We start from the raw sequence: 18142 nt of genomic DNA on the forward strand, positions 1-18142 counted from the left end.
GGGTCGTCAGGGAATTCAGGTCAGCTGACAAGCAACATTGCCGCCCCCGGGCCCCCACAGCACACAGCACGCCGCAGACCCTCCACATCCACAGACACAGCGGTGACGGGACAGCTTAGGGCCTCCGGGGAATCGGACCCAAGTCTTCACGTCCAAACCAGTCTCGGGCGCGGGGGAGCCACGCCGGCCGGGAGCCCTGGGACGCGCAGCCGGGACGGGCCCAGGCCTCACGCTTGTGGACACACTCGCTCGGCCCCCGCGGCGCTCTGAGCCTGCTGGACGGTGTGCGGCCACACCCGGAAGCACCTGGTCTGGGGGAGTTCCGTGTGGGTTCAAGGTCAGAGTCTGGTGGACGGGGAGCGTGGCCCCTCTAGCCCTGGGGGTCGCTCTGTCACCGGGGCTGGTCTCTGTTGCATGAGCTCTCCAACCGCTGGTCCTCCAGCTTCACCAGGTGCTCCAGCCTGGCCGCCTTCATCTCCCCGAAATGAGCCTGAGGGACCCAGGGTGATGGAGGGCAGGACACGAGAGGGAGGGGCTGGCTTCCCTCCCCCATCCCTTCCAGCCTACTCCTGGGTCCTGCCAGCCGTGGGCTGAGACCTCCGGGAGCCTCCCGGCCTATCCCCTCTGCAGCCCCTGCCTGGCCCCGGGCAGGTCCTTGGAGCACGCCCGCTGAGGTATGGTGCAGCGCCATGTGCAGGGGTCACTTCTGAAGGGAAACAGCCAAGAAAACGCTCCCGTGAAGACTGACGGTTGGGAGGGACCTCCCGGCGCCCATGCTCCGCTGTCCTGCCTCGAGTGCAGCCGCTGGCCCTCCCGAGCCTCCTTCCACGGGCGGCCACGGCGCAAGCCTCCCCTTACTGGGAACACAGAGCCCGCCTCGCTCAAGCAGGTGAGACAGAGAATAGATTTGGAAAAGCTCATCTGCCCCCAGATGCCGTGTCCAAGGACAGATGGCTCCAGCTGGCCGAGGCAGGGGGTCGGCATGTCAGCAGACAGACCCCTCCGAGGCCCCTGGGCAGGGTGCACCAGCAGAGACAGTGTGCTACCCCCCATGCGACCTGGCCACACCTCTCCCCAGTGACAAGCTGCGAAGGGCAGGGGCGTCCCGAGGCGGCACACCGATTGAGCGTGTCCAGTTCTAATTTCAGTCGACGCAGCAGGCTCCGGCCCGGCACACCCAGGCCCCTGGGCTGCTGCTTCTCCACGGCCCTTCCCCCACCTGCTTTATCTTACATCAGTGACAGTCACGGGAAGGGCACTTAACTGTGTCACCATCTTTTTTTTTTTTTTTTAAACTCAGTTGCTTGCTTCTTTTTTTTTTTTTTAAGCATTATTCATTTTAATTAATTTATTTATTTATTTATTTTTGGCTGTGTTGGGTCTTCGTTTCTGTGCGAGGGCTTTCTCTAGTTGCGGAGAGCGGGGGCCACTCTTCATCGCGGTGCACGGGCCTCTCACTATCGCGGCCTCTCTTGTTGCGGAGCACAGGCTCCAGACGCGCAGGCTCAGTAGTTGTGGCTCACGGGCCCAGTTGCTCCGCGGCATGTGGAATCCTCCCAGACCAGGGCTCGAACCCGTGTCCCCTGCATTGGCAGGCAGATTCTCAACCACTGCGCCACCAGGGAAGCCCTGTGTCACCATCTTAAATGGCAGGTGAACTGTTTTCCCCTCTGGGTTTCATAAAATAAAACACAGTTGGCAGTTGAACAATGCGGCGAGGAGTGGCGGCGGGATGTTAGGGGTGCCAAACCCCGCCTCGCCCCGCACAATCAATAACCCGCCTACAACTTTACCTTCAGTCCCGCACCCTGGGTCTGCGGCACAGACAGCGCAGCGCCGTGGTGCATATCTACTGAAAAACACACGCGCCGTTCAAACTCATGTTATTCAAGGGCCCACGGAGGCCAGGGCTCCCTGTGTCAGCCCAGTGGCCAGAGCCACGGCCATGGGCGCGAGGGCTGCAAGGGGCCTTGCTGAGACAGCAGCTTCGTTCCTACCACAGCTTCCTCTCTGCTGTCTAACACACGCAAACCACACAATGACGCCACTTTCCTGCTTCCTCAAGAAAACTGAGTCAAGATCCGCGCAGCCCTCAGGAACCGCGCTGTCATCACAATTCCTCAAAACCCCTCGGACCCTGAGGCCTGACATGCTCGGCCTGCACGCCCGCCCCGCCCCCCCGTCTTGGGCCCAAAGATGCAGCCTGTGCTCCCAGGGGGCTGGGGGAGCACGCAGTGGTCGCTGTGTGGCAGTGAAGGGACCTGAGCACGTCCTGAACCCAGGAATGCTGGAGACCCTTGGTGAGAGAGAGGGGAAAAGGCTGCGCCCTCAGAACCGGGCTGCGCCCCCAGAACTGGGCTGCGCCCCCAGAACCAGGTGTGCACCTTAGGGATGTGCCTTCTCTCCCTGACCCGGCCCCACGGCCCCTGGGCTGCTGTCCAGCACATCCGGTGGCAACGCCTGTGAGTCTGTAGCCCCTGGCTCGTGGGCCCCAGGTTTGATGACTGGTGAAGCTGGGTGGTCAGTCTGTGGGGATGGGGGCTTCTAGGTATCTTCGGAACGTCCTGTATTTAAATAATCAAACTAAACATGGGTCCCCGGTCAGGGGCCCCGCCTGCCCCCCACCGCCTCCCCGCACACCGTCCGAGCTGCTGGGAGGGGCGCCCAGGCCTGTACCTTGACTGCCTCCTGCAGAACGCCTGTTTCTCCTCCAGCAGCGCTGCAGCCCAGGGTCCAGGCGCTGCCGGGGCTCGCCAGCTGGGCCCCGACTGAAAAGCAAACCCGGGGCCCTCGGCCCGCGGGCCAGCGGAGGTGGGGCTGGGGGCGCAGAGGGCTCGACATGGGGCCCACCCTCTGTGTGCCCAGCAGCCCGTCTCCTCTGGAGCCCTCTGACTCCCAAGGGTCTCCGCCCCAGAGGGCGCTGAGGGGCTCGGCGGCCTGCAAGATGAGCGGACCGCCAGCTCAGGGCCTCCGGCTGGGAGAGGGGCACACAGGGGCGCGGTGGGATGGGGGGCTGAGCCCACACCGACAGCACCACGGGGGCACAGTCGGGCCTAACGTGGTGCCCAGGCGCAGCCCTCGGTGCCCCTGAACGGCTTCCCCGTTTGGAGAGGCGACCATTGAACGACGGCCTCCCCGCACGGCCTGTGGACAGGGCCCAGGGGCGCCCACTTGTGTGTGTGGGGGTGTTGGCCATTACCAGCGTGTGCAGAGGCGGTGAGCCCCACCCATGGTCTGTCAGTGTCGCCACTGGAGGCTCCTGGGTCCTGCAGAGGGTTCAAACGTTGTGCAGGGAGACCGGCGGGAGGGGCTGACTCTGCTGGGTCTCCCAGTCAAAGACGGGGAGTGGGGAGGGGCTGACTGGCGGGGGCTGGGCCTGAGCACTTCTGAAAAGGGAAGCAGCCGGGTCAGGCTGGAAGGGGCCCTGGCCTGGGCCTGCACTGGCGGCGCAGCCAAGACTTCACTGCAGGCTGGGCCCCAGGGCCGTGGGGACCTGGGGCTGCATCCCCACTTATTTCCTGGTTTTACTCTCTCTTTGGCAGATAACGAGCCGACGTCCAAACACAGCAGGTTCCAAGGCTGTACGACGGTACCCGCATGTCCAGCCCTGCCGGGCGGGTCCTCGCCGGCCTCCACCTTATCCCTCACTGCACACAAGACCGGCTCGATGGCCCCAGGCGTGCTGGCCTCCACCTTGCCGATCTCCTCCTCCGAGACACAGAAACCCAGCTTGTGGAGGACTTTCCTGCAGAGGAAGCAGGGTGCAGCCCTCAGAGCAGAGCGCCCCGCGGAGCCGGGCAGCGGGGCTGGCTCGCCTCCGCGCAGAGGGGCCGGGACAGGGGCACCTGCTTGCCCCACCCCGGTACCCACAGAGACCCGTGGCCATCTCGTTCCCGGCCGCCCCATCAGGGGTCACAGGACACATGGTGCCCTGTGCCTTCAGGCCAGGCGAGTCCCAGCCTGGGCCACCACCTCCCCGATAAGTGTCCCAGGGACTCTGCGGAGGACTCATCCTCTTTCCCGAGTCTCCTCTGTTCTGGGCGGAAGTCCTTCTGGCTCACCTCCAAAGTGCTCAGAGCCTGACCTCTCACCACATCTGCCTGCAGCTGCCATCCTCTCGCCTCTGGGGGCGGGGTCAGCCCACCCCTCCTCCCCCTTCCCCAAAGCCCCCTCTCTCCTCAGAATAAGTCCTCGACCCTGCCACGGCAGTGACCCCCCCCCCCCAGGCAGTGTCCTCCGAGGACCCTTGGTGACACCCCCTCCCCACTGCAGCCCCACTCCGTTCACTGTCACTGGCTTACAGGTTCTGCCTCGTTGTCCCTCATGTGACTTGTCACAGCTGACACTGGTCCCATCTCTTCATTTATCTGTCTTCCCCACAGACGTACACCCCACGAAGGCAGGGGCCCATTTACTGCTGTGTCTGCTGGGCCTGAGCAGAGCCTGTCAGCCAGAGTTGTTGGCGGGCGGGTGGGTGGGTGAGAGGTGTGGTTAGCATGAGCTGGTCACGAGGTCAGAGGGCAAGGCTGGCGCCCCGGTGAGCGGGTCTCGAGCTGACCGGTGCCATCCTCTTGGCGGGGCGCCCCAAGGAGCCCCAGGTTGGACTGGACGGCGTCAGGGAGACCCACAGCAGGGACGCAGCCTGAAAAGTTGTCCCAGGGGCTGGGAGGGGCTGGGGCCAGCCTTGGAGAGTGAGGAGTGGGGCCCCAGCAGAAAGGGCAGAAGGCCCGCCACGAAGCCCTGCCTGTTGGGAATGCTCCAGTTGCTGAGCTGCTGGAGCGTGTTGCAGGTGGGGATGTAGCTGTGCATGTCCTCAAGCCGGGGGCGGAAGAGCTTCACAGTCTCGGCCAGCATCACTGGGGCAGAGCGGGCAGGGGCGCGAGGTGAGCTAAGAGTCCTTGGATGCCTTAAATCATCAGTCATCCAGGGCCTCCGAGGCGGATGAGGACAGAGAGAAGTCCTGGGGAGCAGCCGCAGGGTGTGGGCGCCCCAGGGGAGAGGGCTGTGAGAGCCGGCGGGGTCAGAGGAGCTGCTAGGAGACCCCCAGTCTGCCCCATCCTCCCCCGGGGAACGCGGGGTCCGGGGGCAGGAGGAATTCCCGTGGCCAGGTTGAACGTATAACCGGCCCCTCTCTTTGCCGCATTCCTCCTCCTTCTGGGGCCATCGAGGCAGCGCCCCTCCCACGTCCTGCCCACTCTTTCCAGAGGCCCCTCACGCCCTGCCTCTGGGGTCTTCTGCATTTTGCAGGGAGCCCGGGGAGCGGGGACACTTCCGGGGCCGCGGCCCTTGCCTGGCCGTCCCGACTACCGGCACATCTCGCTGGCCGGGAGGGATGACCGCTGGGCTCTTCCCCTGAGCAGAGAGCGCCAGGACCCGGCTGACAGGCGGCGGCCCTGCGGCCTGGACCCCCGGCGGTCACCCCGGCCCCCGGCCCCCGTCGTGGCCGCCGCCCCGCCCTCACCGCCGTCGCTGAAGTCCCGGGCCAGGTGGCGCTCGCGGCGGCTGAGCGGCAGTGCGTCCAGCCAGGCGTAGAGGCCACGGAGGGCGCCGGGCAGCAGCGGCGGCCGGGGCGGGGGGCTCGGCCTGGCGGCGCCCACCGTGGAGCCGGGAGGGTGGTCGGGCCGTTGCCGGGAGACGGCGGCGGAAGGGCGGGGCCGTTGCCGGGAGACCGGAGCGGGGTCGGAAGGGGAGGGGCGCTGCTTAGTTTAGGCAGAGAAGGGCTTACGATAAAGTCTAAGAAGAAAATAAGGGGAAAGTTTGACCTTACCCATTTACAGTAGACTTTTATTTTAACAAGCGTTGGACCCTTAAATCTTATAAATTCCACATTGTTTCGCATGCAACATTTTCCACCGATCTCCCGTCATTTAGAATTTGATCAATAATTTAATTGTAGAATACAAAAATTTCATTAAAGTTTTCAGCCCTACTGAATGTGCATCTGAGGTTTCCAGAGACCCAGACAAGACACCAGTGGCAGTCTGGAGACACACGTGGGTGAGAAGGCACTGGCCTGGCCCCCGTTCCTGAGGTCAGGACAGCAGCCGAGGGCCCAACCGCGGAGTCCTGGGCGGAGAGGGCCTGGGCTGTGACCGTGGGGTGAAGAGTGACCTTGGCCATGAGGAGTTGGCTCTTCCGCTAGGACTTTTCACAGTGGACCCAGCCCTCAGGGAGGGGGACGGAGGGCCTGGGGCCAGGCAGCTGGTCTGTCAGTGCTGGTGGCGAGGTCACATGACCACAGGCAACGTCCAGACAGGCGCACAGATGCCCCCCAGGGTGCTTTGAGCTCAGGCCCCATCACCTCCTCTGGTCGGGGGGTTTCAGAGCAACCTTTGGGCCAACAACTCCCTTGGAAAAGGAAGAAAGAACTGACATTAAAAACCATCTGCTACAAAGAGCACAGCTGAATCTAATTTCCTTTTACTTTTCTTAAAATTTGGATCCTCAGTTCATCCAACGATATGACTGGGCTCAGAGCTCAGAGCTGAGTGGAGACAGCCCGGGTATTAACCTGATGCTTTATCAAGAATAGACTTCTGTGCTTACACTAGTGGAGAAAAAGACACAGTAACAGCTGGAAGAAGCGGCAAGCACCGAAAAGTCCTCTGACAGGGTAGAGGGCGGATGTTATACCCTCTCAGGGCTGTGCCCCAGGCAGCCAGATGGGGAAAGACAGCTCGCTCTGCCCGGCGAGGTGGGCACTGCCCTGTGTGTGAGGGCCTCACCTGAGTGGGTCCAGGCTGGGCCCCTCCGGCCCGGGGCTTGACAGGTGGCATCGGTGGAGTGCAGGTTGGCTTGACGACCTGGAAGGAGGTAGACACAGCTGATGGCCAGCTGGACCAGGGCGCCAGCTTCCGAGCACCTTCTAGAAAGTTCCCTGGGTGCTCTGCTCTGCTGCAGACCGGACTGCACGTTTCTCTTCGCTGAGCTCTCTACAGAGAAGTGCCCCCAACCCCCTCCCCACCCACAGCTGCCACTGCCCCGGAATGAAACCGAAATGTGGCAGGGCCCCCATTCCTGGGCCCATCGGCTTATCTCACTGCCCCACCCTCTTCCCTCAACTCCCCCACCCTCTTCCCTCAACTCCCCCCTCCACCCTACCCCAACATTACCCAGGAAAAGCTCTTAAATTGCCAGAATGTGTGTCTTTGGAAGCTCTAAAGCGAAGGATCCACTACTAGAATTTGCATTTGTTTGCATCTCAGCTTTCCCCGGGGCCAGGGCTGGGATGGAGAAGGAAGACCTCCAGCAGGGGCCCTGCTCAGCCCAGGCAGCTCATTCCAGCGCCAGGGGGACGGGGTGGGCCCAGCACACTGAGAAGGGCCCTGCTGAGCAGAGAGGGAGAAGTCGCCTGCACTTTCCTCCCCCAGCACAAGTCCCTGGCTGCCACCATTTCCTTGGCCAGAAATCTCTCTGCCCAACCCCCCTTCCCTGTTTGGCCTGTCAAAACCCCTCCTAAGACTTTTTTACGGACTATTTTTGTAACTTCACTGTAACTCTAAAATTAATTCAAAATAAAAAGCAAAAAATAGAGAATCTCCGTTAAGCAAACGCCACAGTAATGGTTGTTGTAGGCGAGATCCACCCACGGAGGCACCGCGGGTCAGTTTAGAAAGTAACCAGCCGGGCATCGCTCCAAGTATCTCCACGACATTAACCGCTAAGGGAAGACGGGCCCTACAGAGATTTAGAGCCCTGCAGACACCACTGCAACCAAGTGATGACTCCACACCGCCCGGCGGACAGGCTGCCGCGGGGCCCCCCAGGCTCCTGGTGGGCGGAGAGAGGAGCCTGGGTCTCCCTGCCTCACAATTTGCCAGAGCAGGTGACCTCCCCGCCTGCCGGGAGGTGAGTGTGCCTGTCCAGAGGTGCGCAGGACCCGCGGCAGTACCCATGGGGCTCCCAGCAAAGGAGGGGACCCGCCAGGGCCAGACCTCAGGACAGGCGGGAGGGCCTCCCGAGCGAGCCCAAAGGCAGGGGGCTTGCTGGGGCTCCAGTGACTCACATTTGGGAGAGACCCTTCCCAAACCCCTGAAGCCTCAAACCAAAGGGAGCACCACGATGGAGCCCACGGCCCCGCACACCCCTGTGCCCCTCCCCCAGTGGTCCTCTCACCTGCTTGGCCTTCAGCACCGGGAGGGGCTTGGTGGGAGGAGCAGGTCTGAGCTGGTGGGAAGGGAGGAGCGGTCAGGACCCCAGTTCCCCTGGGTTCAGTTCATGTCGGCCCCCTGAGGGTGCAGTGGCCACCACCCTAGGGTCCCTGGCCCACCAAATCCAGCCCCAGACCCTCCGCCTCCCAGGATCTGCTTTATGCCACCGCGACAGCCCCTCTGCCAGCCCCCCACTCACCTGGCCCGGAGCCTGCCGGGTATACACAGGAACTGGGGACGGTGGGCTGGACATAGTGGCTGGAGGCTGCAGGAAGGTGGCCGTGAGCCTGGGTCTCAGGGCGGCCACCTCCAGGGAGCCCTGGCTTCGGAGCTGCCCCCAACCCAGCTGAGGACCCAAGGTTCCGGCCCCTCCCAGAGTGGGAAGAACAAAGCCCCGTGTGTGCAGAGGGGGCGCCATCCTGCCCCACCGCTGGGCAGGGCCCTGAGTTACGCTCCCTTCCCACAGCCCTGGGGACGCACACAGGCGCCGCACGGCAGCGAGGGCGTCTGGGCCTCAAAACCGCCCCGAGGTGGACCTCGCAGAGGCCTCGAGCCTCAGCTTCAATTCTGTCACCAGCTCCACTCGTCCTAAAGCCTCGTTTTGCCTCTAAATGGCGGTCGTGGTGGCCACTCTAAGCCCCAGGGGACCGCATCCTGGCCTGAGCTTTGGGGTGGCCTGGGGAGCCCGTCGGGGATGCCTGGTGCTTACAGCAGGGCGTGGCCACTTAGGGGCCACCGTGGAAGCCGTGGGTTTGGGGGGCTGGCTGGGGTGGGAGGAAAGGCCCGGCTCTGGGGGCCCCCTGGTGGGAGCCGGGTCCCTGCCCTTCACGGGTGTCCTGTGCCCCTCGTGGAACAGGGGGTTGGAGAGCCCCATGGCCGTCTTGGCTGCCACATTCCTGGGGAGAAATAAGATGGGTCAGTGCTTCCTGGCCTCAGGATTCAGCCCAGGGACTTGGGGCTCCTGGGCATGGGAACCCTGGCCTGGCCAGAGGCCCACTCAGCTGCAGCTGCCCCTCGGGATGTGCCAGTGACAGCCATGCGCAGAGGGAGAGGCGGCCTCACGTGTCCTGGCCCCATTGGCTCTGGGGTCCAGGTGGGCCCGCAGGAGGTACTTGGAGGCCACTGGGCAAGTGTGTCCTGCTGCGGCCAGCGTGGGGGTCGAGGTCCCCCCAGAGTGGGCACCGGGGACACCCAGAGCCCAGGGCAGGCTCAGAGCGCAGTGCCCACCGAGGACGGTGGGCCGGCGCCCACTGGGGTGCGAGGGGGAGACGGGGTCCTCTCTGCGTTTCCACATCACCAACCTGTCACCACAACCCGCACCTGCTCCCGTGTCAGTGAAGGCAGGGGGCCCAGAGCACATTCTCCCCCTCCAGCGGTGCAAGCAGGCGACTCACTCTGCACACACACGCTGACGCTCTGCAAGCCCAGAGCTCACGCACCTCCTTCGGACGGGGGTCTGGGCTTTGCGGTAGATGACCACGCCTGCCAGGGTCAGCGCCAGAGGCACCAGGAGCGCCACAGGCACCAGCACGCCCACCAGGAGGCTCCCGGAAGCTGTGGGGACACAAGAGGCCAGGTGCCACCAGGGCCGGACGTGCCTCGAGGCAGCAGGGGCTGGGAGGGTCTGCTGGCAGCTCAGCGCCCGTCCAGGCCAGCCTGGGGCCAAGGAGGGGCCTGAGGAAGGTGCCCCCTCCTTGGCCACGCCAACAACCCAGAGCCCTGGGCCCCCTGCGAAGGCCAGGGCCATCTGAGGACCCTTGGCCCTGAGAACCGGTACATGACGCCAGCGCTCTGGGCTCTCAGGGGATCGGTTGGAGGGCTTGGCAGTGGGTAGCCCCAGGCCCTCAGTGACGTGGGTGCGGCCAGGCCAGGCCCTGTAGGCCTGACCACTGGGGAGGAAGACACCTGTGGGGGTGGGAGGCCCCGAGGCTCCCGGGCCCAGGATGGGGCGGATCACCCGGCAAGGAGCTGGCGCTGTCCCACGTTGCTCCTGCAGCCCTCCCTCTGGGACGGGCCCCGCTCCTCCCATAGGGCCGAGGTGGGGACTCGGGATCCTGGTCCCCGCTCCAGACCTGTGGGGTCCGGATGCCGGGGGCTGCAAGGCCACATCTTCAACATGCCCCTCACGGTTTAGGGGCACACGGCCTCCTTCTCGGCCCCTCCCAGGTGGCCTGAGAAAAGGCAGGACCCGCAGCCAGACCCCACTGGGCTTGTGAAGGTGTGTGAAGGTGCAGGGCGGGGCGCAGGGCGGGGCACAGGGCGGGGCGGGCCCTGCCTACCTGTGCGCACGTTAGGCAGCAGCTCTGCGCAGTAGGGCGGGGCCCAGCCCGGGTGGCAGTGGCACTGGTCCTTGTGGTTGCACACCTGGGGGACGACCAGGCGTCAGGGCCTCCAGACCCCCACCTGCCGCACTGCCCAGTGCCCACTGAGGCGCCGGCTGCTCTGCTGGGGCCCCTACTGACAGAGGACAAGCTAGGGGTCCAGGACCGCCACCACCCAGGTTTCGTCAGATGTGCTGATGGCAGCGGCCCCTCCCCAGGTGAGGGAGGAGGGCTCTGACGGGACGCTGCGGGCTTTCTGAGCAAAGCAGGCATCGCCGCAGGACGGGCAGGGTGACTTCGGGGCAGGCTGTCCTCCTGAGACGGGGGCACAGGAGGGCACTGCCCCAGGCCCCCCGGTTTCTAGCCCTCAGAGCTCTGACCTCCCCAACGTCATAGCACAGGTTACTAAGAGCTCAGAATAGGACACTTAACATCAGACCGGCCTGGCCCACGTGTCCACCGGCACCGTGACTACCCCGGGCTTCCGTGTCTACACGGGACGCCCAGATCTCTGTCAGTTCCAGCCTCGGGAAGCCCCAGCGGGCTCCTGGCACAGTCCCAGGGCACCAGCCTCTGCCCTCTGTTTGTCTGGGCTATCCTAAGCACGGCCTGCGCATCTTTCAAGCCCAAAGGGCTGGTGGCAGGCCATCCCCTGGGCCCACGTACCCCATGGTTGCTACACCGGGCAGAGCAGTTTCTGGATCTGTAGACACGGAGGTCCTGGCAGAAGCCTTTCCAGCAAACCTGGAGGGCAGTGGGGGTCTCCGTAGGCAGCCAGTCTAGACTCCTGCTTGAAGCACCCCCGCTCTCCACCATCAACCAGAGTGGACCCAAAACCTGCGTCTGGGCTTCGGAGGGGCAGGCCACAGCCTTCACACCCCTGGTGGCCTCGCCCGCAGCCCATCTGCTGGCCGGCCTTGGCCACGGGGAGAGGCACTGCCCGGCCAGCCCTCTGCTGCCACCGGGGCCACAGAGGACTGGCCCCGCCCATCCCCAGAGGGCTTGCAGGACAAATAGTCTTTAAACCCATTAACTGAGAAGGGTCTTCTCCCGCACCCCCCGTGCGCCTTCCGAGTTTCTACCCAGAACAGAGCCCTTCTCCAGCCGCCACCGCCCTGCTCTGGGCCCCGCCAGCTCGCCCTGGGGTCCAGCAGCCCGACCGAGAGGCACGTCCGGCCCACCTGCTCCTTGCCACACTTGGTGCCTTCTGGCACTGGCTCGTACGCGCTGCTGCTGTCCTGGACAAGAGCCTGGCAGTCACCCGAGGAGGAGGTGAGGGTGCAGGAACTCCGCTCCGGGGGCTTCTGCCCCCACTCACAGAACAGAGTGCCACACCTGTTGACCCTGAGGACAGAGGGACGTGCGTGGAGCCAGCTCCACGGGGACTCCTGCTCGGCGCTCACAGCCGTGCTCAGCGCACCAGGAGCCGTGGGTGAGGCCCTGGGTCCACTCGCAGGGGTCCACAGCCCAGCCGCAGTGACCCACTCTCCCAAAGGGCAGCATGCTCTGGCCCGGGGGTCCTGCAGGGCCAGGTAGGCCCCCAGAGAGGCCCCTGACTCAGCTCCCGGACTCCTCTGTGCAGAGGACTCTCCCGGTGGAAACATTCCGTGCCCTGGACCCAGGGGAGTCGGGCCACGGGTGGACGCTCACCTGCCAAAGTCCAGGGGGATCCTGCTCCTGCAGCCTGCAGAGATGCTGTAGCTGTAGCACGTCTCCGTGGCAACCCGAGCGCCTGCGGGGCAGAAGCAGGTCAGCCCTCCGGCTCAGGACCGGCAGCCATCCTGGCAGGCCTGAGGGTCCCATGACCGGGGCCCAAGCCCGCCTCACCTGGCCCCCACAAGTCCCGGCACCTCTGGGCCAGCGTGGGGCAGGCCCCGTTGTAGCAGTAGCCCCCCGGGCAGGGCGTGCCGTTCTCCCAGAAGGCGTCCTCGGGACACACAGGCTGCCGGCCGTCGCAGTACTCTCTGAGGTCACACTGGTCCTTTGCAGGGCGGCACGGCTCTCCGGCCGGCTTCACCTGGTTCAGCAGAGCCAAGCTCACCGCGGGAACGGGAGGCCCCCAAACACCCACGCCTGCTGCTGTGCCCCAGAACCCCAGGCTCACCCTGCACTCGTGGCAGCAGGTGCCGTGGGCACACTCGGCCCCCTTGGCCAGCAGGCAGGTGCTGGCATTGCAGCAGCGGTTCTGACACTCCTGGGGGGCGGGGGCAACGGCGAAGGTCTGAGTGGGCTGCACGCTGGGCCGGCCCCAGGCCCTCCCCTCGGGTGGTCTGGTCACTCCCACCCATGAGCCCTGCCAGTCGTTTCGGTGCCAGAGGACAGGAGGTGTCGCTGTGCGAGCGCAGGGCGCCCGGGGGTCAGGAACGGTCGCCCCAGCCTGTGGATGGGGGCCGGCCCCCCATGTGGGCGGGCGGAACGCCGAGGGCGGCGGTGGGGCCCGGCCCTGCACCTGGGGGGCGCCGCAGTCGCACTGCTCCCCACGCTCCACGAACTGGTTCCCACACACGGGGCCGCCCACCAGCCGGGCGGGGTCCGGCACGTCCACCAGGCAAGCCGTCCAGGCCTTCTCCACGAATGTCTCCAGGTCAGCCCGGCTGCAGTGGCTGAACTTTCTGGGGAAGTTGGAGCTGTGGGGAGGGGAGTCCCTGTCATCAGAAGGGTGGGTGGGTGGGTGGGTGGGGGCCGGCCGCCCGCGCCCTGGGACACCCCTGCTCGGCGGGGGGCCATCGGGCGGGCTGGCTGGGGCCGAGCCTCACCTGATGCTGGCTGCCATCACGCAGCCGCCGCCGGCCCGCGGCACCGGGCAGTAGCAGTCCTGGATGTTCTCGTCGTGGTCCATGCCCAGGTTGTGGCCCATCTCGTGGGCCATGGTGCTCGCCACGCCCATGGGGTTCGGGCTGTGGTCCTACAGGAGGGGCCATGTTGGCTGGGGCCACTCTGGTGGCCAGTCCCCCGCCCGCCCCCAGCAGGCTGAGGGGCTCGGCGGTGCCTCCTGCCAACATCACTTCTTCAAACCTAAAGCGTCAGTGCATCCTTCGGAAGAGGCAGCTGCTCAGGTGTCCGGGGGACAGCGTAGGGACCAGCAGGTGGACCTGAGTCCTGAGGTCCCCCCTCACAGGCCCCAGCTCAAGCTCCGATCCCCACTCCCTGCCCCCCACCCCCGGTGGCCAGCTCCAGCCTCTGTCCAGCAAACCCAGCTGGATCCTCCGCACCTGGTTCACAGCCCCCGAGTCCTGGGAGCACATGGCGGACACCTTGGCCAGTCCCACGGTGGTCCCTGCGAAGTTGACCCCGCTGGGAAGGAGAGCAGTGTCTGCACGTGGACACCTCGGAACCCGCCTCCCCTGGGGGCCCCCTCGTCCCGGCGACAGCGTGGCCCTCCGCCCACTCACGTGATGAACTGCGCGTTGTCGTGCAGGTGCCGCCCCGCCAGGTCTTGCACCCGCCAGGACAGGAAGTTGCTCAGTGTGGTGTCGGCCTGGGTGCTGACGTGAATCTTGTCCCCACCGTTCCACATCTCCAGGCCCACAAGCACCACGCGGAAATTGAGCTCCTGATAAAGCTGCCAGAGGATAGGGAGCCCCGAGGGTCAGGTTCCAAGGGTGAGGCCAGCGAAGGGCCAGAGGTCCCCCCAGCGTCCGCTGAGGTGGGACAGGTCACGAGGGCTGGCGCAGAGTCCTAGCCCCCCCATCACCTGGCGGATGGTTCTACCGGCAGCTGGGCGCCCCCCATGGCCAGCCCTCGCCTCCTCTCCCGGTGCCCCAACAGGCCTCTACAGCCAGGGTTTCTGTTGGGCTGGGTGTGTGCTGCCGCGGGGTCCCGGCAGCCCCTGCTGAGAGGAAGCCCCCAGGGCGAAGCGGCCCCCACCTTGTCCACGTGGTTGACCACCTCCAGCACCCGCTGGCGCACAGCCTCTCTGCTCCCCAACCGCTGGAACTGGAGGACAGCAGACCCTCAGCTGCGGCCTGTCGGCCCACCTGCACCGCCCCCGCCCCCGCCCCGCCCCGCCCCACCCCGGCCCAGGTACCTCTGTGCTGTCCGTGACCACGAACAGCTCCACGTAGCGGGTCTCTCGGGGCACTGGCCAGTTCTGAGGGGTGGGGACAAGAAGCCGGTCAGCCACCCAGCCACAGCCCGCCTGTCCTCAGCCCGTCTCTGCACACTGAGCAGCTCTGGGCCCCGGAGCTGGCCCCGCAGTGCTGGGGGAGCCTTGGTGGGAGCGGGGGGCGGGGGGGGCGCTCTGGCGCAGACTAAGGAGCTGGCTCTGCAGCCAGCGTGCAGCCAGGCCCAGGCCCACCCCAGCCACGGGGGTGGCAGGCAGCGCCCCCGCTTCGCTGGGCACCCAGGAGTCTGGGGATGCACGGGCCAAGCGGACGGGGAAGCAGCGGGCAGGGCCACCCCTCACCCGGGGCCTGAGGGCCGCCGAGACCCGCGGCCCCAGGACGGCCTCCAGGCTGCTGTCGTTGACCCCGCAGGTGCCGGCCTTCTGCTGCAGGTGCTGCGCCTGGTACAGCGCGTGTTGCCCCTCTTCCCCGCCCCCATCCAGGGGCTCGATCAGGTGGACGGTGGAGCCGGCCTGGAAGAAGCCCCTGAGGCAGAGCGAAGCCCATGGCTCTGAGTTAGTGAGGGACCCAGGGCAGCAGCTGCCCCCAGCCCACCCCTCTCTTCTTGGCCTCAGTTCACTTCGCTGGAGAGTGAGACAGCGCTGGGCCCTGACATCCTGACGCACCCCGCCTGGTCGGCAGCACCCACCTGAGGCCGGCGCAGGTGCTGAGGCTGGCAGCGGAGCCCTGGTGCCCCTCCACGTTGCCCTGGTAGAAGCAGTGGTCCTGCGGGAGGAGGGCATGAGGGCTCCGCTCCCGGTGCCCGCACTCCCCGCACCGCCACCACTGGCCTTGGGGAGGGTCACTCGGGGGGCCATACCTGCCTCGGCAGCTGCTCTGTCACCTGGGCGCCATCGGCGGCCGTGTAGGTCTCCACGTAGCCCGAGCCCACCAGGTCCCTGGAAGAGAGCCCCCGTGATGCTCTGGGCCCCGCCTGCCTGTCCCAGAAGCCACCTCTGGTGTGGAGGAGAGGCTGGGCCAGGGAGCTGGACGCCCAGGACACAGGTGTGCTGGGGGCAGGGGTGGGAGCAGGCTGCAGGCTTAGGCCCCTGCTCACCTGTTCTTCCGAAGGTGCAGGGTGAAGGTGTGCCCTCGGGCCCCCAGGACGTAGCTCACACTCTCCGGATACAGGCCCTGAGCCGGGAGAAAAGGGAGGGGTCCAGAGAGAGGGGCCCTGCCCCGGCCACGCCCACCTCAAACCTGGGGGTGGGTAGCACCTGGCCAGTAGGAGGAGGTGTGGCCTCAGGCCGTACCGGAGGCAGTGGGCAGGTGGGGAGCTCCACCCGGAACCACCGCCTCGGGTGCCTCAGGCCTCGGTTTCCTCACAAGTCCACACAGGGAAAAGGAGAATGCCCCTTACCAGGAAGCAAGGGGAGGGGGGACACAGCCCCTGACAGGCAGCCTTAGAACCCAGGCGGCAGAGGTGACCCGCCCCTGCGAGGCCCCGCCCCTTCCAGCCCTGGGCCCGACTAGAGGGGTGCCCCCAGCCCGCAGCTGACCCCTAGGACACTGTGCCCTGTGCCCGCACCCCGAGGTCAGGACGGGGCTGTCCTCGACACGCACTTGGGCACGTCCATCCGCACACCCGCCCAGACGCAGGCGCACACGTTGCAGGTCTCAGAATGCCCCCAGGCGCCCCGGGGAATCCCAGCCCCAAACTCCCGAGGGGCGTAAGCTACGCCCCTGCTGGGCCATCCCCTCCGGTCTCAGAAGAGTCTGACTCATCGCTGGAGTGAAACTGGGGAGTGGCCGCGGCTGGCGGAGCTCCTGCCCAGCCGGCACCCCCCACCCCCTGAGGCGGGGCGGCTGTGGCCCTGCCCAAGGGTGGGCGGGACGGAAGAAGAAGGTGAGCCCTGGGGGGAGGAGGAAGGCGGCCCAGGCAGAGACGGCCCAGGTGGGTTGTGAGCTCCCCAGGGGTCTGCCCGAAAGCCCAGAAGCCCGCCTGGCCCTCAGCCCCAAAGGCGGCCCCTCACGACTCGCTGGGCACACGGGGAGCTATCACCCTGCTCACAGACAGACACGGGCTCTGAAGGGCCGGGGAGGGACCCCCAGGCCAGCCTCCTGCCCAGGCTTACCGAGTGGGAGGGCAGGGCTCGGCGGGTGCGGGGTGCTGGCAGGCGCCGGGGCCTCACCACCTCGTACTGCTCCACGTGGGGCAGGCTGGCCCTGGGGGCGGCCTCTGCAGGAGAGGGGGGTCAGCAGGCGCACAGGGCACCCTCCCGCCCTGGGGGTCCCTCCCCAGCCTGCTGTGCGCCGGCACCTCCCCTTGGGGAGTCACCCGGCAGCGTGGGGACCGCAGACGCCGAGGCCGGGCTCCCCAGCCCAAGCCGGGTTCCGCGTGGAAAAGGCCACAGGAGCCCCGCCGTGGGTGGCGTCGGGCAGACTTGCGCCTGCCCTTCCCGGAGCCCACCAGGCTGCCTCCCAGACCCTGGGGAGGCCCGGACGGCCCCTCCTCCTCTCAGGACGAGGACACACACCGGCCCTGGGCGGCGGGGGGGGGGGGGGGGTGCGGGGCGACAGGTCTGCCCGTCCAGCACTTAGAGCTGACATTTTTCATCCCAACTAATCACATGACTGCATCTAACGGGGAACTGGCAGCCCTCTTCCTCAGGGTTCACCCAGCCCAGATCTAGAAGCTGCCCCGTATCCAACAACAGACAGCAGAGACCCAGCCCAGGCCGAGTTGGAAACCTACTCCCCAGGTGACTCTTTTCTCCCTCTTTCAAGGTGTTAATGGTTGTGTCTCTGTAACCGCTATCTGGCAAACCTCCCGGAGTGAAGGCCGTGGGGAGGGCCTGCCCCGTAAGCGCCCTCTCCCCCGAACCCCAGGAGGCTCTCAGGAGCTAGGGTGGGGGCCAAGGCCAGCAGCACAGTCAGTCCCCCCAGAGGAGAGGCAGGTCCCCATGTGGCAAAACAACCCCCTGGGGTGCCCCCAACCCCTCGGCTCCAGGCCACTGCTCCTCGGTCCTCCCTTCCCTGCCAGGCTGGGGGGTCCCCGTGGAGGTGGGCAATCCCCCCGAGGCCCCGGAATGGAGCCGAAGCAGCCAGGCCCTCCACCCCGTTCTGTCCCAGCCGGTCCCCACCTCCAGCGCAGGAAACGCCCAGGTGGCCGTTTCCCCACGCACTTCCCTTTTGAAGTTTCCGTGTGTGCACCGCCCAGGGCCTCCCCGCCGACTGGCCACCTGTATGCCGCCGAACCCCCGAGACCAGCCCAGAGCCCCGCGCAGGGAGCGGGGGTCAGGCGCCCGGACCAGCCAGAGCCAGACGCCCAGCGCTCACTCACCCTGTAGCCACAGCGCAGCAAGCAGCAGGAGCCCGAGGCCGTGCATGGCGGGGGGTGCGGGCGGGGTGCGGATCCGAACCCACGGTTCCGGGGGGCCGGGGAGAAGGAGCTCCGTGCTCAGGCTGGCTCTGGTCCCGCCCTCGCCTCTGAGGCTCGTGCCCTCGCGCCCCGCCCTGCCCCAGCGACCAGCCCCCTGCCCGCAGCCAATCAGCCCCTCAGGGCTGGGAGGGGCCGGACCTGGGTACCTGAGGGTGCGTCCCGCCCCCACCCCGCCTCCCCGGTCTC

General features: G+C 66.4%; 2 protein-coding genes and 1 long non-coding RNA gene across 4 annotated transcripts; all 3 read right to left on the reverse strand.

Moving 5' to 3' along the window:
• Positions 1-408: 408 nt before the first annotated feature.
• Positions 409-3236, reverse strand: LOC309604737. Its single transcript, XR_014231034.1, has 3 exons — positions 2677-3236; positions 2385-2564; positions 409-1849 (listed from the first exon to the last, which is right to left on the reverse strand). It is a non-coding gene; the product is annotated as an uncharacterized lncRNA (long non-coding RNA).
• A 41-nt stretch (positions 3237-3277) lies between these two features.
• LOC309635629 (uncharacterized protein) lies at positions 3278-6120 on the reverse strand (the record flags this gene model as incomplete). The annotated part of the gene is made up of 5 exons (XM_082407118.1): positions 3278-3386; positions 3485-3745; positions 4745-4856; positions 5462-5696; positions 6058-6120. 5 exons carry the CDS (start codon positions 6118-6120, stop codon positions 3278-3280), a joined length of 780 nt encoding a protein of 259 aa, XP_082263244.1.
• On the reverse strand, positions 5643-18133 carry ADAM8 (ADAM metallopeptidase domain 8). Of its 2 annotated transcripts, none has more exons than XM_082407269.1 (24): positions 17858-18133; positions 16650-16753; positions 15632-15708; positions 15395-15473; positions 15224-15300; positions 14877-15060; positions 14499-14561; positions 14339-14407; positions 13864-14033; positions 13684-13765; positions 13228-13376; positions 12921-13098; positions 12576-12665; positions 12299-12488; positions 12122-12203; positions 11653-11815; positions 11138-11215; positions 10430-10514; positions 9545-9704; positions 8860-9046; positions 8350-8415; positions 8116-8166; positions 6726-6803; positions 5643-6348 (listed from the first exon to the last, which is right to left on the reverse strand). In XM_082407269.1, the coding sequence occupies exons 1-24, from the start codon at positions 17901-17903 to the stop codon at positions 6298-6300; spliced, it is 2559 nt and encodes an 852-aa protein (XP_082263395.1). In that variant the 5' UTR covers positions 17904-18133; the 3' UTR covers positions 5643-6297. The 2 variants fall into 2 exon arrangements, with proteins under 2 accessions (XP_082263395.1, XP_082263394.1); XM_082407268.1 differs by having other exon boundaries at positions 5644-6348; positions 9590-9704; positions 17858-18011.
• Positions 18134-18142: the final 9 nt, after the last annotated feature.

This window comes from Balaenoptera borealis (assembly GCF_965194805.1).
Source record: "Balaenoptera borealis genome assembly, chromosome: 10".
In the NCBI taxonomy this organism is placed as follows: domain Eukaryota; kingdom Metazoa; phylum Chordata; class Mammalia; order Artiodactyla; family Balaenopteridae; genus Balaenoptera; species Balaenoptera borealis.

Excerpts from the sequence above, each read along its gene's own strand:
- ADAM8 (XM_082407269.1), bottom strand. The coding sequence starts at position 17,903 with ATGCACGGCCTCGGGCTCCTGCTGCTTGCTGCGCTGTGGCTACAGG. Across the intron at positions 15,061-15,223 it reads AGCACCTGCGCCGGCCTCAG|GGGCTTCTTCCAGGCCGGCT; the intron begins GTGGGTGCTGCC and ends GCTCTGCCTCAG. Across the intron at positions 11,816-12,121 it reads ATCCCCCTGGACTTTGGCAG|GGTCAACAGGTGTGGCACTC; the intron begins GTGAGCGTCCAC and ends CTCTGTCCTCAG.